General features: G+C 46.4%; 1 protein-coding gene across 1 annotated transcript; it reads left to right on the plus strand.

Moving 5' to 3' along the window:
- Positions 1–8530: 8530 nt before the first annotated feature.
- LOC135805689 (transmembrane protein 184A-like) lies at positions 8531–15637 on the plus strand. Its single transcript, XM_065319774.1, has 9 exons — positions 8531–8568; positions 9544–9634; positions 9862–9937; positions 11278–11369; positions 11970–12139; positions 12791–12954; positions 13383–13498; positions 14062–14239; positions 14572–15637. Exons 3-9 carry the CDS (start codon positions 9899–9901, stop codon positions 14707–14709), a joined length of 897 nt encoding a protein of 298 aa, XP_065175846.1. The 5' UTR covers positions 8531–8568; positions 9544–9634; positions 9862–9898; the 3' UTR covers positions 14710–15637.
- Positions 15638–26230: the final 10593 nt, after the last annotated feature.

The following is a 26230-nucleotide window of genomic DNA, read 5'->3' on the forward strand; positions in this document are numbered from 1 at the left end:
TACTAAAACAATTTCAAACGAATAATGCTGTCCTTCTGGACACACAGATTAGGCTTATGAATACGTTGACAAACGGCTTCTAACACACTCAACTGCAACTTATAACCATGACGAGCACGGCACAAAACAGAAAAAGAAGAATCAGTAAACCTTACAGCAATCAGGACGAGATGCAAGATGCTTATACACTGATGACTTGAACCTACTAGAAAACACACGCTCGCACCCACTCTTACTCACACGATCATTCTCGCTCTCACACTCACCGGAATCACTGGACTCACTGGCCGAATCCTCCTCAACGACTTCCTGCCTCGGAGCAATCAGGGCCCGTCTCCTCCCATCCCTCGTCTCACGTTCCTGTTGTGTATTCCGTTGGCTCGGTACTTCCGTACTGAAATAGGTCATGGTGTAATTAGCAGTTGTTCTTCTGGGTCTCGTTGATATTGAGGTAGGTATTGTTGTCGTCTCTGCCGGTGATGCAGCAAGCGATGCTGATGCAAACGTGTCTGCATGCAACACACGTGGCGTCGCCAAAGCCACATCCACCTCCGCTGGTGGAGGGAGTGACTTGGTCATGGCCACGGGAGCCAATGGTGGACTTGTCGAGTGAGACGCTAGGTCCTGTGTTGGCGGAGGTAGTGGTTGTTTACGGGGTCTTCCCCGCGTGGGACGCTCCAGTTGTGCGCTACGTGGGATAATGTGTTTTCGTTCAATGACGTGATGTATAAGCAGATAGATGGAGTAGCCATGGGCTCTCCGTTGGGTCCCGTGTTAGCTAATGTCTTTGTCGGTTACTGTGAGTGTAAAATTGATGCGTCTCTATGGCCGAGTCTGTATTTCCGTTTCGTTGATGACTCGTTCACATACTTTGCCGGATTCCATAGAAGACAGCGAGGTCTTTCTTGGTGCTCTCAACACCCTTCACCCTTCCCTCCGCTTCACATGTGAGCACGAGCAGTCAAGCAAGTTACCCTTCCTCGACGTACTTGTTGAGAAAACCGAATTTGGTAGCGTAACATCGGTGTATCGTAAACCGACATTCACCGGACAATACATTTCCTATGACTCGTACTGTTCACTAATTATAAAGTCAACTTAGTAAAGAATCTCGTGGATCGCGCCAAACGGATCTGTTCACCGTGTAAACTCAGTGGTGAGCTCGAATTTCTCCGTTCAGTTTTCACCAAAAACGGATACCCAGGCGACATGTTGGCAAAACTATTGTCTACAGCCCCCACGCCGAAACATGAATTGATAGGGCCTGCTCGTTGTCCTGTCTTTTTGTGCTTACCATGGAAGGGCAAGAAGTCTGACAATGTGAGTCGTGAAGTTCGTGCGATCATCAAACAAACCTACTATGCGGTACACTTCATACCCGTCTACACAACGATGCGTTCGTTCACGGTGTTGAAGGACGTCCTACCAACCCATCATTTAAGTCATGTAATCTACAACTTTGAATGCCGGAATTGTGCTAGCCGGTATGTTGGTAGGACTGTTCAGCACCTGAGCGAACGCATCAAGCAACACACTCCTTTACACATTATCCCACGTAGCGCACAACTGGAGCGTCCCACGCGGGGAAGACCCCGTAAACAACCACTACCTCCGCCAACACAGGACCTAGCGTCTCACTCGACAAGTCCACCATTGGCTCCCGTGGCCATGACCAAGTCACTCCCTCCACCAGCGGAGGTGGATGTGGCTTTGGCGACGCCACGTGTGTTGCATGCAGACACGTTTGCATCAGCATCGCTTGCTGCATCACCGGCAGAGACGACAACAATACCTACCTCAATATCAACGAGACCCAGAAGAACAACTGCTAATTACACCATGACCTATTTCAGTACGGAAGTACCGAGCCAACGGAATACACAACAGGAACGTGAGACGAGGGATGGGAGGAGACGGGCCCTGATTGCTCCGAGGCAGGAAGTCGTTGAGGAGGATTCGGCCAGTGAGTCCAGTGATTCCGGTGAGTGTGAGAGCGAGAATGATCGTGTGAGTAAGAGTGGGTGCGAGCGTGTGTTTTCTAGTAGGTTCAAGTCATCAGTGTATAAGCATCTTGCATCTCGTCCTGATTGCTGTAAGGTTTACTGATTCTTCTTTTTCTGTTTTGTGCCGTGCTCGTCATGGTTATAAGTTGCAGTTGAGTGTGTTAGAAGCCGTTTGTCAACGTATTCATAAGCCTAATCTGTGTGTCCAGAAGGACAGCATTATTCGTTTGAAATTGTTTTAGTAGCAACTTGTTCTGTCTGTTTGGCTCTGGTTGGCCATGGTGTCATATCTTGTGTCACAGTATACTAGTAGTCCTTACAAGTTCGTTAAGTGCTTTCGCAGTTTTTCCTGTTATTACCTTAGTGCTAGGATTATCATTTTCATAGGTGTTGTTTCTTCTCACTCCATTTCTCTTTATTAGTATCTTTCTGGATTGTTTTTCATTAGTACAACGTAGCTTCCTGAGGAGTGTTGTGCGAAAACTAGTTCGAAGTACAATTTTTTGTTCATCATTTCTTCCATATCACATTTTTTCTTTCTTACATGTTCTTCACTGCCTTCGTATACACTCGTTTTTTGAATACAATAAAAGCCTTTGTGAAAATGTCGGTTCAGCTCGTTCTGTTGATCGCAATTCTAAAATTATTATTATTATTAAATTTTTGATAGGGCAATCCCCACAGGCCTAAGGCCTTTTGACAGGGTACCCTAAAAAATGAAGAACAGAATTACGGAAGGGGACATCATTTTGGTGGAGATATCTGAGGCGGGAAATGGCGTAGTGCGTACAACTGAGCTGCAGTTGTGCAGAAGCAAGAAAGGAAGGAGACCTGCTTCGTCACAGCAACCCATCTGCATCCAAGCTGCACTAACACTCTGGTTTTCATGTATGCGCATGCATGCATGCATGTATGCGCATGGTGGCCATGTCATGACGTCAGTGCATGTGTGACCGGATTTTTTCCATGACTCTGTGAAACGTCATGAAGATAAAATGGATGGATATGAATAATTATTATGTCAGATATGATGGGGACCATACCAGGGAGTCGAGTCGTAAAACACGGTATTACTATTTTACGACTCCCTGATGCCGGGGACTGCATGCATGGGTAGATCTACCCCAGACTGGGCCAGAGGCCCAGATCTGCAGAGGCTCGAGGCCAGTCTGGGGTCGGGAGTGCATGCAGCATGCTGCATAGTTTTGAACAGGGAGTCGTAAAAGCCCTTTTACGACTCCCTGAACTGGGCTTTTACGACTCCCTGGTTTTGAACTCTTGATTATCATAGTTCATACTCTACGATTCGAGTCTCGTACTCTACATATTAATTTTGGTAGTTGTTGGGGTTCGTGTTTGTATGCACCCTGCATGATCACTGGGAAAGAGAAAGGAAAGTCGTCTTCATTTTCTGTACCCCCATTGACCTGGTTTTGGCTTGGAGGCAACAAGCGGCAGCAAATCTAGGTGGACAGTGTGTTGGTACGCCCCGTGGCACAGTGTGTTCCGTCTCTGCGTGCGCTCAACTGACTTTTGAAGTTTTGTAGGAAGCAACGTCTGATCCACCAAAATTCGATATTTTTGTACAATTGTTTGCTCTCTTGATCTTTCATCGTGCGCACGGAGCGTTGGATCCGGTAAACCTTGGCCAAACTTACTCGTACTCACCTGAATTTCTCTCCTGAGACCTGTCATCTTCTTCCATCGTGGCTTCAGGCCGCAATTCCTCCTCTGGCCAGGTATCCAGCTTGGCTGGAGTTAACGTCACCACGGAGTTTCTTCGGACACCATCGGCCCAAGGAATATCTGGTGCATTTGTTTTCCTGGCCTTGATCATAACATGTCACCAGGTAAGATGTATTACTGTATAGACTGGGGAGTGTGCCTGAATATCTTGCGTTTTCGTAACCCTTATTAGCACTGTGAAAACTTCACACACACCATCTTCAAATCAAGACTTAGTGGTCTCTGCGCTGCAAATCACAATAATTATCTCAATCAAATTTTCGGCCAGGAGCCATCATCAGGATTGAGGAGAAAAAAAGTGAGGTGGACCTATATCAGGCAACACAAAGTGGAACGAAACTACACCATACGTGATTGGCACCATCAGTAACGTCAATAATTTTTCAACATCATTAATAAAAAGAATTTTCATCTAAAGAGTGAATAGCAACTAAATAGAGTGGTTGTCAGTTGACAAACCCCCTTTTATTTAGTACTGTGTAGTACTCGCTATCGTATTATCACACCTCTCTCCACTTAGATATACCAGCGCTGCCTCCTATTCCATTATCCTTGTCTGATGATTGGTTCAGCCATGAAACTCGGAGTCACAACGGAATAAATTTGCCAAGGTTTTCATTGTGTGCCTTTGTGTAGTTATAATAATAATAATAATAATAATAATAATAATAATAATAATACTCAATCTGCAGACAGAACTGTTTCGTCCTTTATGGACTCATCAGCGCAGCACAGAGGAAATGAAGCCAAGCCTTATAGCAATGAAAAATAAATTTTCCAAAGGCAGATTTAAACCAGGCCCGAACGTACTGTGCCAGAGTGATAATAATAATACACACAGCTCGCATCTTCCGTGAACCTGTTAGACAGGAGCAGAGTCGACGCATCTGTCAACAGTGTCAAGCCAAGTTACTGTAAAAGCCATTATTCTAACGAGGCGCATATATAACGATTTCCCAAAATTGACTAGTTTACGTGTACCAAAGGTAACGATTTTCACTCATTCTCAACGCTCAATAGGACAGTATATGTATCGATTTCTGTACAACGATTTCTATTTTAACGACAGATTTCTCCTCGTTAACTCGTTAGAGTTAGCACTTCGTTATATATATATGGCTTTTACAGTAGTCTATCTCCTGCAGCTTGGAAAGCGCTCTCCACGGAGAGATCCGCTGCCTTTAGGTGTAGCCTGCAGGCACGGTGCCCAGGCAATTGGTGTACGCATGAGTACGTGACCGCTTACTCACCCGTGTTCGATTGGGAATTCATGTCGAACGCTGCATCGCAGCCTTTTCGGACTAAAACCAGTTGACTTCGCGTCCAAAAGACTACAACATATGTACCAATCGCGGTCATCCGTGCTTTTATAAGAACAAAACGGCGCTTTTAGTGCCTTTTTGCATACAAATCCCCATCTAGTGGGGCGCAGTCACCCAGTTTCGGTGGAAGTGCGCGAGTTCGATTGGAAATAAAGGAGGAATGGAGTGTCTCAGCTTCCTTGGACCAAGACCATTCATTCGCGTGCACTGCAAGCGGATCCGTGTTCCGCCATACAGAGTTTTCGATTCGCGTAGCTGCCCTTGGCAACTCCGAACACGGCAGTGTACGAGCTAGGGAGAGAGTTATAAATTTATTTTTTCTACGGATAACCTTTTCTATGGATAACACAACATTAACCATGATGATGCCTATGTCAAGGGCTGCGTTTGTTGACAGTTGCTAGTTGCAGCCTAGAAGCCATGTACCGACTACGATTGCTTCCGCAGACAAAATAGCATTTCGGGGTGATAACCTCGGCAGTGGAAAGTGTATTTTTTATAGGGGGGGTACTAAGTCATTGGGGAGAACTAACTAACGGGGAAATACGGTAGTACAATCACTACCCGGTAAGAGCCGTATGCCGACTACGATTGCTTCCGCAGACAAAATAGCATGTGTACGTAAAAAGTCGCTGTTTTTGGCAGAGTCGAGAGGTCATTTAGTACATTATAGTATGGGTGTACACCGGACCTTAAAATGCTTATGGCCCTTTATGGGTGCAGAGGCCAGTGTTCTTGGACTTTCCAGGCAAAGGCCTTTGTAGCATTACATCATGTATATGCATTAGTACAATCACTACCCGGTACACCCCCCTCCCCGAACACACACACACACATCCAGCATTATGTCTGGGAGCAGAAGCTTGTACACATCTCTAGGCTCACCATGTTGTTCAATTCTTACATGCATTTCATTCTTGGAACTTTGTGTAGATGCACCTCCATACAATAATGTGAAGTACTGTAAAAGCCATATTATAATTATAACGAAGTGCTAATTCTGACGAGTTAACGAGGAGAAATCTGTCGTTAAAATAGAAATCGTTATACAGAAATCGATACATATACTGTTGCTATTGAGCGTTGAGAAGGAGTGAGAATCGTTGCCTTTGGTGCACGTAAACCAGTCAATTTTAGGAAATCGTTATATATGCGCCTCGTTAGAATAATGGCTTTTACAGTATGCAATAGACCGTGCCTTATTTTTAAGTGTCGTGTGTTTTTTAGCATTGGTGTGCAGATTGGTGCGAAGCAACTCTATTCGTACAATCTTTGTACAGTTGTGGCAAGTGAAATCCGACACTTGGCATAAGGGACTGCACCATGGGACTGCACCATGCAGTCTGCAGCCCTGCATACGTAGTACATGTGTTACATACAACTTTATCTGTCTGATGACAAAACTCGTACTCATCACAGTCAAGGTTCAAAAGGTGCTGGCAAAAATGAATAGGGACTAGGCCCAGACAGATCCTGCCGGCAATTCTTTCGGCAAAATATCGAAGAATTGAAAGAGCGGAAATTGCCGGCAAAATTGGAGCAAAATATCGAGATGTTGGGTAAAATCGATGCCTGATACTTGGATTTCCTTGTTTCTTACCCGTTCAGCAGGATACACTGCCCAGGATCTAGGACGAGATCGTGTCACCGAAATATCACTGGGATTCACTGTGGATCGACGTGATTTTTGAAGAACTCAGGGACACGTGCGTGGAAACCCGTGCTGAGAAACCGACCCTGCGATTTTGATGAAACTTTGTACGGGATTGTGCGGGCAGTGGATAAAATACACGTTTTTTAGGAGCAAAATGGAGCAAAATATCGAGTTTCTTGTGCCAGGCTCGGCAAAATATCGAAGATTTCGCAGCAACATTTTGTGGCAAAATATCGAGGCAAGCGGAGCAGAATCTGTCTGGGCCTAATAGGGACTGGATACCAATACTCCTTATGTGTACCATGACTGTGAACTGTGTGTATCTACGCTGTGACCTTTCGATCTGTTTGGGATGCATACGGCTCTATAGTACAAATTAGGTGCAGTGCATTACATCATTGGTGTCCATTTGTGGCGCTGTCCCCTATGGCAAGTGTCGGATTTCACTTGCCACAACTGTACTTGTCTTTTTCCCTGTGTTTTACCAATCCTAAATTTCAACATCACGGTTGAAAAATTGTAGCGCGAAAATCCACTTTGTAATGTTCACTCAATGGATAGTCTGTCATAAAGGCACTGTCCATTTCGGACAATGCGTGCCAGTACAGTACATGATTGTGCAGCCAATCCTACAACTGTACATACATGTACATAGACTTCCTCTCTTTCTTATAATCTCAGGCTGTGCTTAGTGTATGTACGTGTACAGTACTTTCCCAGGCTTTGTTCTGTTCATAGACATGTACTTGTAATGCCAGCACTGGGATATACCGGTAACGGCAATGCCCAGCAGCTGTGCTTAGCTGTTGTCATCAGTAATGCGGAGGTGTCAGGCCTTCATGATATGCATAAGCTCCATGCAGATACTTCGGCACTACTAGTGCAAAGAGTAAATAACAGTTAAAATAAGCCCACGAGAGTGTGCAGCTCTGTATGGATTTCCTGTGGGGTTCGCAGTTCGAGACTCCATGTGCAGAGTTGCGCACTCTTGGGAGCGTACTCTTGCTAGTACCGTAAAATCCCGCCAGAGCGCCCCTACCTCCTCGACGCTTCATGTGGGGAGGGGCGGATGGGCGAGTCCTACTTGCCGCATTCAGTACTACATGAAAAAGTACTCGCCTCACGAAAACTGTTCGTGCATCTCGTACATCGACCAAAGGTCAAGAGCCAGGAGTCGTACAGACCCATCAAAACTCAGGGTTTGTGCGATCCCTGGTCAAGAGGGTGGGCACTGTTGCGTACATTTCCAACGGGGTTGAGCACGCGTCTGCAGTACAGTACGGCATCACAGACTGTGACAGAGTCATACGAGAATACAATCAATCACGTCCCTGACAAGAAGTCAGGGAGGGGCGGATGGGAGAGACGGGGCGCTCTGGCGGGATTTTACGGTACTCACAGTGGAAGGTGAGTGCAGATCAGATCCTACACAGACTACTGTGCATGCTATATTTGGGGGACCGTACATTGTACTGAGGTCACTAATGGTCATGGCTCATCTTGTCTGTTTGTAACAGCAGACCAAGGTACGCCTAGTAATTTGACCTCAGCTCACTAACTAATCAACTCTCTCTCTCTCTCTCTCTCTCTCTCTCTCTCTCTCTCTCTCTCTCTCTCTCTCTCTCTCTCTCTCTCTTTCGTTCTCTCTCTCTCTATCTCATCCGTCTGATGATGTGTGTTGAACAGATTGTATCACACCTACGTAACTACAACCAGCCTAATGAGCAACGCTACATCGTGCGCATCCTCTTTATTGTACCTATCTATGGATTGGCTTCATGGCTGAGCCTTCTCTCTTATAATGATTACATCTACTTTGACACGGTCCGGGATTGCTATGAAGGTGAGTGAGAGAGAGAGAGAGAGAGAGAGAGAGAGAGAGAGAGAGAGAGAGAGAGAGAGAGAGAGAGAGAGAGAGAGAGAGAGAGAGAGAGAGGTGGCATTTGTCTCCTTAGGCCATTTCCATGTTCCTTCCCTTGATCACTGTGTGTGAAGTTGCTTGGAAGCAGACTCTTTCTGCTGAATAACGGCTGGTTTTACTGGTCATAGAACGAACAGCATATTTCACAAACTGCCGAACACCAAGTCAAGGGATGAATGAATAAGGCTTATGCCGGTTAGTACAAGTTGTACAGATCCACGAAATCCCGTAGACCCGGTTGGGTGTTGAATGTGCAGGACCCTATTGTGTTTTCTCCTATTTCCACTAAGAAATGGGCCCTGAAGGAATTTCATACGAAATCCTTTTTCTGACAAAGATGTAGCTAGTCATTAGTTCTAACCAAAGTGAAGAAGCTGGAAAAGCGATTCTTGCCCATAAATTATGAGGCTAAGAGGTCAAATGCACATGCATAGCACACAATGAACACCCAACCGGGTCTACGGGATTCTACGGGATTTCGTGGATCTGTACAACTAGTACTAACCGGCATAGGGTCTATATTGGACCACTCTACGTACACTAGAGATGCATTTTTGAAAATCCTGAGACATCCTCGTAGGAGTCCTGGCTCACCCCTGCTATTGATGAGATACTGCTGCCACGGGTTGAGACAGCCCTCATTTGACGTTTCCTATTTGAGTATTCTTGAACTGGTGTTAAACTGAAAGGATTTGAACATTTTTAAATTCACTATTAGCTGCTTCATCCCTAGTTGTACAGTAACTGATATCATAGAAATCTTTGATGTTCACTTTGGACACTTGTATTTTCTTTGCTCCTGTGTTCACTGAATTTCAGCTGGTATTGCTTGTAATGCATGCATACTGGTGATTTCTGTGACTCAGCAATCTCTTTTTTTCCTGTTTGTGTGTCCAGCCTTCGTCATCTACAACTTCCTGACGTTGTGCTTTGAATATCTAGGTGGTGATAGGAAAATCCTTTCGTTTATCGATGGATTACCCGTCAGGTTAGTGCACTATAGATCCACCATACACCATGCTACTCAGCACATTGCCTCATTGCTCAGCAGGCTGAACGCAAGTCGCTTGTGCAGCACTGTTATTTTGGGTGTCCTTTTGCTGTTGCGACGGATGCGTGAGTGATGTGAGTGCCTTTCCTCAGTGGGTGCCATGCACAACTTCACATGCTGTGCGCTGATTTGTCGTGTTCTGTGTATGCGTGTGTGTTGCACAGGGGTAACTGGTGGACGGGCACATGTTGCTTGTCATCCATGCGCTACAGCAGTGGCTTCTTGAGATTCTGCAAGCAGGTTAGTGTGCCCACAGTGTTCCGCGAAAATTTGCCAATGTAAACTCACTGGCTCTGAGAAATCGCGAAAATTTAATGACGCGAATATTGGGCGGTTTACAGTACTTCGAATTAATATTTTGGTTTTCGACATTTTTGCATGTGCCAAGTACTTTAACAGACAGGTACCAGGTCTGTGTGCATTTGAAAGTTTGGAATGCGAGAGCATAACCCGCGTGCAAGTCACACCTGGAGTACACTATAGTACTCAGTAGAGCGCTGTGGTCGGTATGTTGGGAAAGGGGACCATACGACTTGCAAGGATTACCTGTCTTCCTGGTCTACAGCGATCGGAGAATAGCCAAACTCTGTAGGATTTTTTAAATCTAATATTCTCAATCTGCGGACAGAACTGTTTCGTCCTTTGTGGACTCGTCAGCGCAGCACAGAGGGAATGAGGCCGAACCTGATAGCAATGGAAATAAAAATTTCCAATCAGGCCCGAACGTAAATCTAATATTCAATATTCGATTCGTTTAGAAAATATTCGATTCTTTTCGACTTAGAATATTCAATTCACCCCTATATAATAGAATGATACTGTACACTAAGCAAAGGCACATCACTAGGTTGCAGTTGAAAAGATGTGTGTCAACACAGTGGAGCCCAGCTAGCTGTCTGGAGATTCGGTACTACAAAAGTACATACATTTGTTCCGGTTCCCAAGCTTTAGTGGTGTATTCAGTGTTCAGTGCCCTGGTGGTTAGAGTCTGACAGCACGTTCAGTGTGTGGCATGCGAGACCAGCTCTTCAAGGGCCAGGCTTGGCAGAATGTCATACGCAATGTGTGCATCTTAGCAGAGTACCGTATTTTACCGGTTGTAAGTCGACCCCGGTTATAGGTCGACCCCCGTATCCGGAGGTCTCAATTCTGCGTTTTAACGTTTTCACCCAACGAAGCACTACCAACCACTCCCTGCTACTAACACATCAACAAATCATGTAAACATTCCTTATTGGAGGGTATAACGTCCCAATCCTTGAAAAAGGCCAATAAACTGGCAAACATGTGTACACATGGTGCACTCACTCATGCATGCAGGGCAGGTCATTTTTTGTAAGATTCTGATAGTTCCCGGTTATAAGTCGAATCCCGGTTGTAAGTCGACCCCCACCCTTTCTCCTTCTATTTTTAGTCGTAAAAGGTCGACTTACAACCGGAAAAATACGGTACATGTGCGAATAATGTATTCATCGAAAATCTATGGGACTTCGGGGTCTGGGACTGTTGGGGAATCATTCAATCCTTATGTATAACGCATTATCTGTCTACTGTTTGCCTGTGATGTTCTTGTTCTTTAGGCAACTTTGCAGTTCTGTTTTGTGAAACCCATTGTGGCCATCATCACTATTATTCTCAAAGCGGACAACAAGTATAGCGAAGGCAACTGGGAGTAAGTACCCAAATGGCATGGTGTTGCCTCCATCTGGACTAGCTGCTGAATTTATTTAGGTACTCACCGTCCAATGGCAGGGGCCGATATAAGGGGTCCTCACAAAAGTTTTTGGTCGCCCCTGAAACGCACATCATTCATTTGGGGGAGGGAGTGCGAGCCAAAATCGCAGGTCAACCGACACTGTGCATATGCATGCGATTTTCGTCGCTCAGCATAGCAAGCCGCATTCATTTCGGACGGTGGCGAGGGGATCGAGTATGAAATGAACGATGTTTGTTTCAGGGACGACGACAAAACGTTTGCGACGATCCTAAATAGATGTGGGTGTTTGCCAGCCGTGGTCACAAAGGAGAAGAGATAGTAGGAAGATAAAACTGGTACAGTACATTGATGTGAGAAAAAGAAAGGTACATCAACAATAGTTCTACGGGATGGCATATAATATTATGTGAATTTAATTTACGGTAGCAATTTACTTCAAGCTAAAAGGATTCTGCTTGTGCTTCGTAATTGTAATCTCTGTGCTATTTGCCAACATTCTATATTTTAAGCCACAATTAACTACGTGCTTGCTTTTCTCGCTTTGTTTTCTTGCAGACCGTCCAAAGGATATCTCTATCAGACTATAGTGTATAATTTTTCCATTTCCCTGGCACTCTATGCCCTCATTCTATTCTACTATGCCACTCGTGATCTCCTGAAGCCATACGACCCTGTCTTGAAGTTCATTACTGTCAAATTTATCATTTTCCTCTCCTTTTGGCAAGGTGAGTAGTCCTAAAGCCACTTGACCTTGTTGTCTACAACAGTCCATTCATTGGAAACTGGCACCTTAACTTTTTGGTGTCTCCCGCACATAGTGGTAGATATCGTGACAACAACAGTACATCCTGCACCCGTGCAATTACTCCTTGCCACATTTGAGCCCAGAAAAGTCCAAGAACAGGGAGATAGAAATTCAGCCAAGTTAGTTTTACAAAATTGGGACAGGTATGCCATGGCAAAGTGTGTGGAGAAGCAGATCCCAAACCCAGATTTTTGAGATTTAAAATGGGTTTTTGATCGTCAATTCGGCCCAAATCGGACTTTCAAAAGCTAACGGGACTGTTTCCGATGAATGGACTGTAGTTCCTTTTCATTCACCCTGCTATCAGAAAATGATGCATGACGTGTGACCCATGTTATCGATTTTCAAAATTGGCCTTCAGATTGGAGAGCAATCACAGTGTATACGCACATGTATGTAAGCAATATCACAATGGGCTGCTTTCTGCAGCTTGCAAGTTCACGCTTGTTTTCCACTATCATGTTTGGGAATGGTTATCCAATGTGTAGTATGACTGTGATGAGTCTTCAAAGAGGTGACATTGTCGCTTTGTCCATTTGTTCATATTTTGCTCTGTGTGTTTGCTGTACAGGTGTTTTCCTTTCCGTTGCACAATACTTTAACATGTTTGGACGGCACGGCAATGGTGCTTTTGCCAAGGGTATACAGAACTTTCTCATCTGCATGGAGATGGCAATAGCTGCCTTGATGCTTCACAGGTCATTTCCTGTCACGCCGTACTGCCAGTCCGGAGAGGTATGGCCAGTGTGCTGCTGATGTTTGAATTCTTTATTCTCACGTTGTTGTTGTTGTTGTTGTTGTTGTTGTTGTTGTTGTTGTTGTTGTTGTTGTTGTTGTTGTTGTTGTTGTTTGGCCAGCATAGTATGTTGGGTATCAGGCTTGGTATTTGTTCCATTGGCCTTGCCCTTCTGCAGCATTTGCATTGCACTGTAGCGCTGAAGACAGTGCTTGTATGTTTTGTCCAGTACTTGTCGCCAGCAGCACAGCGGGCTGGTGGCGCGGACGCAGCTACCAGGTTTCTGGCTGCGCTATTCGCACGGCAGGGCATGCGGGCTGCTTGGCATACTTGAGTGTCTTTTCGGTTTTCTCATCCTCATCAACAATGCAACTGGTAACATAATAGTTTGACGGCATCTACATCTACTGTAATGTGTTTTGTGCAGCCGAAGCTTCCAACTCGAGCCCCGTCCGCGGGAGGACTTAGACAAAAAGAGAAAATCGTGAAAAACTTCACTGACACGCTAAATCCGACTGATGTTATCTCGGATATCCGTCGCAGGTGGGTGGTAGTGTTCAAGCTGAACATGAGTACACACACACACACACACACACATACACACACACACATACACACATACACACACACAGGCACACACACACACACACACACACACACACACACACACACACACACACACACACACACACACAGGCGCACACACACACACACACACACACACACACACACATACATACATACATACATACACACACACACACAGGCACACACAGGCACACACACACACACACACACACACACACACACACACACACACACACAGGCGCGCACACACACACACGCACAATGTTTTGAGAAATGTTGCCCAGATGCATTGCATGTATGAGTATCTGCTCTTCAGGACGGGTTCAAGACCTCCCAACTGCACACACACGCATCATGACTGACTTGTGTCCGTTTGTTCGGCTCATGGCCGTTTCGGTGTGTCGCTCTTTTTTCTTTTTTTTTCAAACGTATGTCCCTTTACAGCAGCTTGCTTGCTCATTGCCAAGTGCAGTCTACTGTATTTTACTGTATTTTACTGTATTTTGCTGTCCATGCAGTTTTGACCCTCGGTACAAGCCCTATGTACAGCACCCCAACACAGATGAGGAAGGCAAAGAGCTCTGCATCGTGGAGGATCAACAGGGACTAGGCAACGGGAGGACGTCGGGAAGCAAATCGCCAGCCCGATCTCCGACGATAGCGCCTGACTATCTTGCGGCGTCCTTTCGTGCACCGGTACGGTATTGCCATGGTTCAGCTCTACTGCTCCACTCACTGTGTCATTCTTCACGGGGGGTACCTGCTCTCTGTTCCTATCAATATGATGATGTATGCGTCTGGACAACTTCCATGCCTAATGTATATCCGTGTAGATGTATTCTGATTGATTGTGTTTTCAATGCTTCCACATCTTGCATGTTACAGCTTCCGTGTAGTAAAATATGTTTATCTAAAAAGACATAGTAGTTTGCTGGGACAAAATGAAATGCTTCTGTAAAGCTGACCGGGTTGTGGACTATTGACCTGTGTGTATGATGTGCATGTGTTATTGTCATGTGTGTCTTCAGCGTGCCAACGGCGACCACCGGGCTGTGTATGATCAACAACACAGCCATGCAGGAGAGTGTGTGACGGAAGACGAGGACGATGTCACTCTTGTGTTTGACAGAAAGTCTGAACAGTCCAGTCTTCTGGCCGGCAGGTAGCAGCAGACAGCACTCTTCCCACTTGAGCACCGTCGCTCAATATCATTTTTGTTTCTTCGGTTTTTATTAGATTTCTTTCAAATTGTCACTCATGCTATTATCCTGTCATACTGGTCCTTTTCTTTTTTTTTGCTGTGGCCATCTTGAGCAATCTAGTCATTTTTATTCCAGACTTTATTTCGGCACAGTTTGTGTGTGCATACACGCGCAAACTCGGTACACACATCTGTGGCGTACACCCGCAGAGTATACTAATAATTCACCTGAAAATTACTTCAACCTCTGGAGTGGATTTCTCCGCATAAAAAAGTCATATTTTATATTTCCACAAAAACTTCCCCATGTGTTGCATGAAACTTTTGTTGAGCTGATCTCCGCTGAGCTGTTCTCTTTCTTGTTGCCCTGTGTGTGTGTGTGTGTGTGTGTGTGTGTGTGTGTGTGTGTGTGTGTGTGTGTGTGTGTGTGTGTGTGTGTGTGTGTGTGTGTGTGTGTGTGTGTGTGTGTGTGTGTGTGTGTGTGTGTGTGTGTGTGTGTGTGTGTGTCTCTCTCTCTCTCTCTCTCTCTCTCTCTCTCTTCAAAGGGTCTTCCTTCTTCAGCATTCCTTGCCTTTTTTTGAACTCAGGTTTGTTGTGTTGCTGGTTGACCTGTGTATATATGCACGTAGTGGTTAGAATTGCTGAGTTGTGCTCTGGCGAAGTAGATTTCTTTCTTCTTTTTGCGTCAACGTCCACACATCTTCTCCTTTTTGGTATTTTATACAGCTTTTTTCTCACCTGCACGCAATATTTAATTGACATTGCAGCTGCTCCATTGTCAATTGCTTGAGCCTTCCATGTAGTCTTTTTGTGAATGAGACAAAATAATAGTTTGACTAATTCCCATTGTGGTTGGTTACACTGCGTTTGACGATAACATTCGATTTTCTGTACTTGTGCTCTAGTATGTCTTGGCTGAACGTGAAAAGGTATGCATGAATATCTTGCAATAAAATTAATAATCTACGTGGAGATAAAAGTATGGAAAGTGTGAATGCATCACCAACTACAACATGACAATTTGTTAGAGGTTTGAAATTTAATTATTTGGATTTTTAACCTTTGTTTTTTTCCCTTGATCACTTTACTGTAGTTCCGTGTTTCCACTGATGATCGGAGCTTGAAATATTCTGGAAACACACAATTTTCAAACCTCTAACAAAATGGTCATGTTGCGTGGTGATGTCTGCGGCATTCATACTTTTCATCGCTATCTTGCAATAAGCTAACGTTAGCTCCATGCACGCGTTGCAAGTGGCCAACTTCTTCAAACGTGTCCTTTTACATTACATGTATTTGGAGTTGCGTGTACTTTTGGTTTTACTGCGAAGCAGGTACACGTACTAGCAGTAGCAGCATATAATAGGCTTATTTACTCTTGGCAGTAGTATAAGAAATCTTGTAGGACGCATCACGCAGCTTCATAAGTAAAATTTGGCTTGTGAGCAACACTGACTCACACAATCACTGCTTTTCACAAATTCATTTCAGAAAAAAATTTCAATTCAACATTTCGGTCAAAAAAATAACCATCATCAGGATTCTTTGTGAAAAGCAGTGATTGAGTGTGAGCCAGTGTTGCTCACAAGCCAAAATAGTAGAATAAGAGTACATGAAACCCAGACTGTGCAGCTCTGATGGGTTGCCATCACGGTGAAATTCCGGGATTACATCCTTTTAAAATGATGTAGTGCGTACTTGCAGCAGTCAAGCATGTTTCTTCATGCGCAACATCAACTCAGTTGTACGCAGTATAATACTAGTACGCCACTTCCCGCCTCAGATCTGCACAAAATATGAAGTAATCCCGGAATTTCACCTTGATAGATACCCATGCAGAAAAGTCGGAAGCTAGCTGCACAATCTGGGTTTCATGTACTCTTGGTAGAAGCAAGAGTACATAAACCAGAGTGTGCAGCTCCGCATCTGCTTTGAAGTACCGTATGCCGCATAAAACCGATCCCACGGCGAATTTTGTTTGTTTAGGTCATCATGAATCATAGAAAACGCATCATACCGTATAGGTTCAGTGATAAATCACCGGATAACTACAATTGTAAGGGAAACGGGAAATTCACAAGCGTTTACACCTTTTGTACGACAAGCGGCAATGTACGCAATATGGGTGAGGCGTCCTGCAGCTTCATAACTCAAAGAGAAATGGTGAGCACACATGCTCTTTCCATGGACACTGCAAATTCACAACTCAGTTCACTGTATCATCGACAGTTTTGTAACACAGTGCATATTGCATTTGGGCATGCCTCATTCATTGTACCTTGTATGGAGGGATGCCAGTGGTTTGACAAGTATATTACATCCTGATGATGATGGCAATTTGCCGATTATGAATATACAGTAAAGTGAACTGAGTTGTGAATTTGTAGTGCCCAGGGAATTGTAGTGCCCAGGGAAAGAGCATGTGTGCTCACCACTTCTTTCTAAGCAGCAATGCGCAGACGAAATTGCCTTCTTGATAGTGATACGGTAAAATGACCATGTGAACCATGCGAGATGCAGCAAAGGTGAGTCACTAAGACCGAAACCAAAAACTGCGCCGTGGGACTCTTGGTATGTACATGGCATGATGCATACGTCGAAGAGGTTGCACGACCAATGGCAACTGAGGCTCAGTCAGCTGCACACTGTTCATGGCACCTCTCATGCATGAACTTCCGACACTAGGCAACTGGCCTATCTGTGTAGCCACACATTCACGAGTGGATCACATGTTCACGCATTACACCTATTACACATGCGAGGCAAGATGATGATGATGATGATGATGGTGATGGTTGTTTTCATCAGATCAATGCCGCGAAAAAATCATGCCGGAACACAATGGCAGTAGTTCAGTGCCGTCAACAATCAAGTCTATCAAGATACAGACACCGTATTGGTACTCACACATTCTATAATACTATGTCAACAAATCAGTACTCACACAATAGCATTTCAGCAGCAGGTAGTGCAATCCACCTAGAGTCTAGAGACGGATCAAGACCAACATTGTATACAGCCGGGTGTCGGTCTAGAGTAGAGAACTTGCTGAGCAAGTACGCGCTGTAGCTGCATGCTCCGCCAGTCGCTTCTCAATGCCGGTCCCGATGCGGTTGCTGCCCTCTGTGAACTGCTTCATCAACGCTCGCTCAATGTCCTCGCGCTTCGCTGCGGCCGGAAGCTGATGTGCTGAGCTGACTAGCAGTGAATGTTCCTCATCCGGCTCCAACACACATGATGGAATGACATGTACTTGCTCCAGTTCAATCTGTTCCTGTATGGGTACTGTTCCTGAATCAAACACGGTGTCCGTGCAGTCAAGCACTTCAGCATCCTCAGCCGACAGGCCATGCTGCTCTTCAAGTGGCGCCGGGAAAAGGTCACTGTGAAAGCGAGCTGAGTACCTGGGCAGACTGACGGCACTGAGTGGCGGCGTGCACCCTGTTATCGTCAGACCACACACGGTCTCGTGCTGGAACTTCAGCAGGCGGTCAATGTCATCAGTTACCGAGGTCTTCAGCCGCCGAACAGGGTGTAACAGCTCGTAGGCTGGGTCCAGCTCTGTGAACGGCATCGGCGCAGAGAATTTCTGGTGCTCGGGGCCAGCTGGGTCGAACGCATACAGGGAGGGCATCTGGAGAGACTGTGTGAAGGCTGCAGGCATACGAAGCAACTCACACCCACTTGCATGTTCACCTGTGGCAGCGTTGCTATCTCCGGCGCTTGTCTTTTCCAGCAGAACGGTGTCTGGTGAAAAATCACTCTTGCCCATCGCTGGACTCTTGCCTATAGCTGGTCTGGAGAATCCAGAGAATAGGTCAAGCTCCAACGGCACTATATGATCTATAACATGTTCATATAGGCTATCAAAGCTAGGACACAGAGCAGGCGGTAGATCTTCAAAGCCGCCCTGCAACGAATGCCACACCAGCGGTGCATCAGAGCTGGGGGCAATTGCCAGGGGAGCACTCTCAGACCCAGTGGCACATTCTTGAAGAGTGAACTCGGCAACATGGAGAGACTGCTCGGTTGATATTCTCCGAGACATGGATGCAATGGCGTCGGAAAGCATGTCCGCATCGGCATTGCCAAACTCTTCCACGCGGTCGCCTCTTGCAAGTTGGTCTTCTTGCTCCACTGATCCCAGTAGCTGCGCAATAACGCGATCTGCCCTCAGGCGGAAAATCACCTTCCACGCGGCTTGCACAAATCTTCGCCGGGCGAGATAACGGGACCTCCATTGATATGCATGGTTTTGATGGGGGTCGAAAGATACATTTGGGCCATCTGTTTCAGCCTTCGTGTCGGCATCGCCATCGGTTCTCAACAGTCGAATATCTTTCAAGTGAGCAGTAGGTTGCCCTTCAGTCACACTTCCGCTATGGCTCACCATGTTTGCAAGGTGTAACTGTCGCTCAAATCCAAACGACTCCCAGGCATCCCGACGAATATGACCCGATGAAGTGGACACATGCATCTGCGTGGTATCGGCAGTCGCTCCCAGTCGTTGACCACGACCCATCTTGTTGGCATCCTCAGCAACCTGTGCTTGCCTAACGCGCTCTAGAAACTGTCTCTCCAAGTCCTCGTACTGCTGCCTCTTGCTGCCAGCTTCATTCTGTCGTATTCTGCTGGACATGACCATGGTAGCAGTCGTACTGGCACTGTTCGCTGCAGTGCTCGCTCCACTTCGTCGTGTCGCCATGCTCTTGCAGGCCTGTTTTCGTGAAAGGACACTTCGAGACTGAGGAACAGAGTCGCTAGACTTGTTAGATGGCCGCGTTTCGATTCGTAAGCTGCTGCCATTCGCACGCCTACTAGTTGTGGACTTCTTGCCCGGTTGATCAGGACGGTCGGCAAACGTGTTTTTCAGACTGCTGCTGCTGTTGTTAGTGCTACTGACCATACTACTAGGCGCAGTCGATCTACTGAGGGGATTCTCCATGGCTGCGTTTCACAGAGGCCCCAGTCGGAGATTCCGCCAAAGAAAGTTCGCGTGTTCAGTTGTGAGTTGTACACAGTATGTACAAACTATCCAGCGTCTCCCACTGAGCTAGCTAAACAATAACTCTCGTTCTCGCTGTCTCGGCTTGCGGCGGTCCGCTACATGGCAACTCAACCCTGCTGCTGCGGATATGGACAGAGTTCAGCACTGTTCTGTCGTGTAACTGCGGCAGCCTCCACACGGTAGTACCGAAGGCGAGCCATCGCGCCGACGGTCGGCTGCAAGACGACTAAAAAAATAATTCAGTCAAAGACCTTGAAGACAGTCTCACTGGCCTCAGACTCTCATGATCTCACTGTCTCACTCTCAGTCTGGACTAAACTAAAGTCAGTCTGATGTGATGCACATGCTGGGTTTCGTTCGAAGCATCACCATGCATGATCACTATCTCAGTATCTGCGAAGAGATTTTGGCCATAGCCATACGATTATAGGCCTAGGTAGTGACTAGTGTGCCTGCACTGCAGCTGTACCTGTGTCAGTGTGTGGCCGTCGCGCCATATCTTGCAACCAGGTTACTATCTCCATGGGGACCTGGGGAGGGGTACAGTACGCGACAGTACACCTACTACCAAGAGTACATGAAAAGGTTTTCATGTACTCTTGCTACTACTACTAGTACTAGTACTAGTGAGTACTGCACAGTACCAACATGTTATGTACTCTTGACAGGACTCATGCGTCATCTGGTCATGGCATTGTTAGTTGGCGAAGTAAAGAACGAAAAAGTCAAGTCGGCGACTCGGCGGAATAGCGCGAGCTCCAGTGTGGGGAGCAAACCTTTCCTTGAAGAACGGAGCGCCGAAGAACGCATACTAGCCAACCATACCGGTTTTCCTGGTATTATACCGGGAAACTACGGTCGCTACCGGCATACCGGGGCTTTTTGTCTTTGATCGAAAAACTACCGGTATTGGCACTGAACCAGGAGTGTTCATAAAAAGATTGTTTTGTGGTGTGACAAGGGCACATGCGGCCCTGCATTTCACAGAATCACACATGTATGGGCGATCCGACAATCAAGAAACTCAGGTTTTGGTCCCCCAATGAGCAATGGGTTAGAAATGAATATAAAGATAGAACAAAATTGCCAAAAATGTGCGGAAAAATACGCAAAAATAATCAAACATTGCCCAAAAAAAGAGAAATTGGCGACACCCAGGAAAATAAGGGAAATGGGAGAAAATTTTAAGGGAAACTGGGTGTGTGACTAAGGGGTTTGCTTTGGCTGGGTTGGCATTGCATTTGGCAAGTATGAGAACGGCCAGGCACCAAACACAGCATACAATTTAGGCCCTGGCGGATAATGCTCGGAAAAGTAGCGTTTTCTCCTCGCCATTCTCTGCTCGTATTCTGCCGGTATTCTGCCCATTCTGCTCGTATTCTGCTGGATTCTCACGTGCTTGTGAACACAATGGAGCCGTAACTTAGATAGGCGCCAGCAGCCCTCTCCGCACTTCGCAGCTGGTTCTGCAGAGTATCTGCTCCTTCTTCTGCACTTTTCTGCCGAATTCTGCTCATTCTGCTCCTTTTCTAAAATAACCAATATTCTGCTCGAAATTCTGCCAGCATTATCGGACGACGCGACATTATCAAATGCGGCCATAAGTCCTGAAAGGTATCAAAAAGGACCATGTACCAGTTAATTCACGTGCTTGTGAACACAATGCAAATGGAGCGTAAATAGTCGCCAGCAGCCCTCTCCGCACTTCGTCACTGAGCTGGTTCTGCAGAGTATCTGCTCCTTCTTCTGCACTTTTCTGCCGAATTCTGCTCATTCTGCTCCTTTTTCCAAAATAACCCATATTCTGCTCGAAATTCTGCCGGCATTATCCGCCAGGGCCTAGCATACATGTATACCGGAAATAGTATTACATGCAATACCATTGTTACATGCTGTCAACCAACAACATGATTGTACCGTACTAATACCATAATATCATAGATCTACCACGGTGACTCAAGATCAGTATTTTACTGTGCATAGACTGCAATACAAAAAAAGCTAAAGAACGATTTAGGATAATTATGACTAGGCTGACGTGACCCACTACATGTACAATGCTCATGTAGCTAGTTCTTCGGCGACCGACAGTACTGACCTGTACATGCGACCGACAGTACTGACCTGTACATGCGACCGACAGTACTGACCTGTACATGCGACCGACAGTACTGACCTGTCCATGCGACCGACAGTACTGACCTGTACATGCGACCGACAGTACTGACCTGTACATGCGACCGACAGTACTGACCTGTACATGCGACCGACAGTACTGACCTGTACATGCGACCGACAGTACTGACCTGTACATGCGACCGACAGTACTGACCTGTACATGCGACCGACAGTACTGACCTGTACATGCGACCGACAGTACTGACCTGTACATGCGACCGACAGTACTGACCTGTACATGCGACCGACAGTACTGACCTGTACATGCGACCGACAGTACTGACCTGTACATGCGACCGACAGCACTGACCTGTACATGCGACCGACAGTACTGACCTGTACATGCGACCGACAGTACTGACCTGTACAATTTGTCATGCACTCGCAACGGATCGTGATGTCAAACTCAATGTCAAAGACGATCGATCAGACTGCACCGGCGACTGATTTCTTTCCCGTCTCCACAGCACAGTCAGTGACCAATGGTGCATTGGAGGCCTTGCAACACACCATTTTCCTCGCCAGCAAGCCCGTGGCGCCTCGAGCTGGCTCACTTGCAATCCCTTGTTTTTCGTTGAGAAAAGCAGAATTCAGGGATGGCCCGTGCCTCCGTTGTGGTTGGGTGCCACCAATGGTGCTCACTCATTGTTCTTGCGGACGGAAAAGCAGTATCGACCCTGCCCTGTCCCCTTGGTGGTTTCACCATTGTCCACCATAACCATGATAACGAGACCCTGGGTGTGATGGCCTCTCTCCTTCAAGAGACCTGTCTTGAATGTTCCCATTGAGCCACTCCTTCAGCCACTCACTGGGGAGAGGGTGATATACACGTCTGCCATCGCGGAGGACCATGCGCGGCTTGATGTCGCGGTCAGTGGTTTGTGGGGCAGTCGGTTTGAGCGTACTTTACACTTGATACATTATGTATGCGGGTTTTAATCCTCACGCTGACTCGAACCGATCTGCAACACACACCACTGTCTACCGGCGTCATGAAAAAGAAAGGGGAAGATGCTATGAGGAGAGAGTGAGAGAGGTGGAGCTAGGGTCCGGCGGATTCTGCCGGCAGAAAAATTGGCAGAATTCGGTACTTTTTCTGGTAAGTTTCATGCATGTTTGGCATGTGGATAAAGAAATGGAGCAGAATCCGAGGAATTGCCCGCCATAAGGTTTGTATGGTTCTGCCAATTTCACTGCTTTTCGAGCAGAATCTGCCACCTTTTCGAGCAGAATCCGCCAGTCCCTAGGTGGAGCATGCCACGTTTGTGATTCGACTGACTGGTACATGTACAATATGTTTGAAGTGCCAAGTATTGAGTAGAAGAAAGGACCAATAAGTTACGAGTTATGACTAACACAGTAACAGTCCACCAAGGTAACAAGATATTAGAGGGGAAGTGCATCGATTTTTCGAGTAGGGTCCAGAAGAAAGACAATTTGATATCGGCTCGAATGGCATATCTCTCGCTTCCATACGATAAGCCAAACTTGCCAAATCGCCAATTGTATACACACGTTGCCATAGCGACCAGCGCAGTGATGACGTATGAAAGGCTTAGCTCCTCCACAGAGATGGTCGATCACTGCAGAAATTGGTCATTTTCAATTGTCTTGTTGTATTCAATGCTGTTAGTGCCGTGAACTGTTTATCGGCCTTCTCCTACATTTCCATAGGCTAACTGTGCCTGGGAAATGGTTCCTCTAGGAGAAGATGCTTGGTATTCGCCATCTCTCCTGAGACATTTTCAGCAAACTTTCAAACCTACAACATTATTTCATTCGTCAATCTCCACCACCTGTCGTCTCACCTGGCTTCAGAAGATGTTACGAGAGATAGGAGAATCGCCAGGAAGCATCACATCCATCTTCAGGAAGTGGAAAGAGCAAACGGCATGGTCCTTGGTTCATTGGTTGGGGGAAATGCTGAACGTCTGATTTGTCCCAACCAAGATTTCAGCATTTTGTTCGTCACTATTTTCGCTTGTCTGCTGATGTTTTCGCACTCCAACTTTCTCCTGTCGGTGTCCCGTCCCAGTACCCAACCGAGAGGACTACTAATAAACAGTTCGAACCGATATCAAATTGTCTTTCTTCTGGACGCTACTCGAAAAATCGATGCACTTCCTCTGTAAGCAGTCAGATAGTGCGACAACAAGGCACAAAACTGACAGGGATATTGAGACGTTTGACGACCTGACACCTACCTGTAGCTCCAACACATCTGCGAAGCGCAAACCAACAACCTTTCAACTTGGAAGGCCAAGGTGCGGAAAGATCCAAAGAGGGGAAGGGATGCGCCACGAGGATGTGCAGGAGCTACATGTATGTCCCTCGGGCCTCGGCAACAAAGAATGTCGAACGTTACAGGATGATGATGACGAGACTGGAAAGGTTGTTGGTTTTCGTAGAAAAAAGCCACTTGTACGGGCAAGTCAACATGCATATCATCAAACTAAAGTGATTGAGCTTCGTAGATGTGTTGGAGCTAGGTGTAATGTCGTTGAATGTCTCAAATAATCTCGTTACCTTGATGGATTGTTAGTCATAACTCGTAACTTATTGGTCCTTCCTTCTTACTTAAATTCAAGTTACAATATGTTTCATGCATGTTTGGCACATGGACAAAGAAGAGGAGCTAGAGTCGAGGAATTGCCCGCTATGGCCAAATTCAATGCTTTTCGAGCAGAATCTACCAATCTTTCGAGCATTATCCACCGAGGCTATAATAGCGTGTGCACGATTCGAAGGCAAGTTGAAATACCGAGCAAAAAATGACTACATATACATGTACCGGTACATGTATTAAGATGGTACTTCAGAGTACACACGCTTTGAAGTAGAATTATCATGCCACTGCCGCGGTGGGTGAGTGGAACTCTATCAGTGAGACGGGTCTGAGAGACAAGAAACGGAGAAGACACAAACCAGAAAAATAATATTGTTATCAGCTTGGCAGCCATGCAAGAGAAACCATCACCATGATCACTGTACCCGGTGTGTGGTTTGAGGCAAAAAGAAAGAAAGAAGTAGAAGAAGCATTCGGATAGGCAGAAGACCTGGGTTGCACACACGCCGAGTGGACGACTCGGAAGTCCCATGCTTTTGTTTCATATCCAGGACATGTTGAGGGTACAGGGTGGGTCGTCATCACGTCCTTACACGTCGCAAGAATAAGCAAACCCTTTCCTATTGGTCTAGTCTGGAGTATGTGTTGTTGTGTTAGCGCAGGAGAACCACCATGGAATCAGCTACGTCCACAGTTGTACCGATCTCATCCGAGAATCTGGCTTTCGTCTGTCCCGTGCTGTATATCCAGAGCAAACCCTGGGTGTCCACCGGCCTTTCCCAGGCGCATTCGAAGTCCTCGCCAATGGCCACCATCCAGCCCTGCTCGGCGTTGTGCGGACCACACAATGCGGCATTCTCGCCGGAGATGTAGAAGGTTCGGTGAATACCGAACCGGTTCCTGAACGCGGTGATGTCGAAGAAGAATGTGAACGTGTTCGCGCTCAGATCGGTCCAGGACGATCTTAGCAGCTTGCTCTTGGTGAACCACTGAGTGTCCAGTGCGGAGCTGCCAGTGATGTTGAAGTCCAGATACTGTGCAATCAGTCCATTTTTGATCAGTGCCACCTTGGCCTCGGTCCAGTCGTTCTCACTCGTCCAGTGTCGTACCAGACGGTTCTTGTAAGGCATTACGGGTACGTCGACAGGATGCCCAAGCTGCAGTAGCCTCCTGTACCCTTCGTTCATCTCGGCTCGGTCCAGCCACACATCATCAGCGGACACAGCTTTCGTTCCAGTGGGAATTTTGGATACCATGGTAAAACCGCCCTGGCTCATTAGGCAGAAGGCAGGAAAGATGAGGTCGCGCTCGGTGATGTCCTGGACGTGCAGGTAGTAGATACCATCCTCTACTGTCGGGTTCACTTGCAGGATTGTACGACAGGACGTGGCTGGACAGTCGCGAGTCCGTCCCAAACGTGTGCTGCTGCATGGCAGCGGGAGAGACAGGTCTATTATGTTGTCGCAGTCCAACGCACACTGTGTGCAATCGTCCTCCAGAAGGTTGATACGATTGATGTCCAAATATTCGATGCCTCCGTCGTCTTCAGCTTCCAGGAAATGGGTCTGTGGGCTCGTAAACCAGTCAGACTCTGAGTCGACATCTCTTTCAATCTGTCCAGTAATGTTCTCTGGAACACTATCCTCGGGTGTCTGTAGGTGTCGAGGGTGTAATGCGAGGTCTTCAGGGTTGGGAAGAGAGCATACTGATGATGCGAGGAGGCACAGTGCCAAC

The sequence above is a fragment of the Sycon ciliatum genome, chromosome 1 (assembly GCF_964019385.1).
Source record: "Sycon ciliatum chromosome 1, ocSycCili1.1, whole genome shotgun sequence".
In the NCBI taxonomy this organism is placed as follows: Eukaryota; Metazoa; Porifera; class Calcarea; order Leucosolenida; family Sycettidae; genus Sycon; species Sycon ciliatum.

Excerpts from the sequence above, each read along its gene's own strand:
- LOC135805689 (XM_065319774.1), top strand. The coding sequence starts at position 9,899 with ATGCGCTACAGCAGTGGCTTCTTGAGATTCTGCAAGCAG. Across the intron at positions 12,140-12,790 it reads TTTCCTCTCCTTTTGGCAAG|GTGTTTTCCTTTCCGTTGCA; the intron begins GTGAGTAGTCCT and ends TTTGCTGTACAG. Across the intron at positions 14,240-14,571 it reads CGGCGTCCTTTCGTGCACCG|CGTGCCAACGGCGACCACCG; the intron begins GTACGGTATTGC and ends GTGTGTCTTCAG.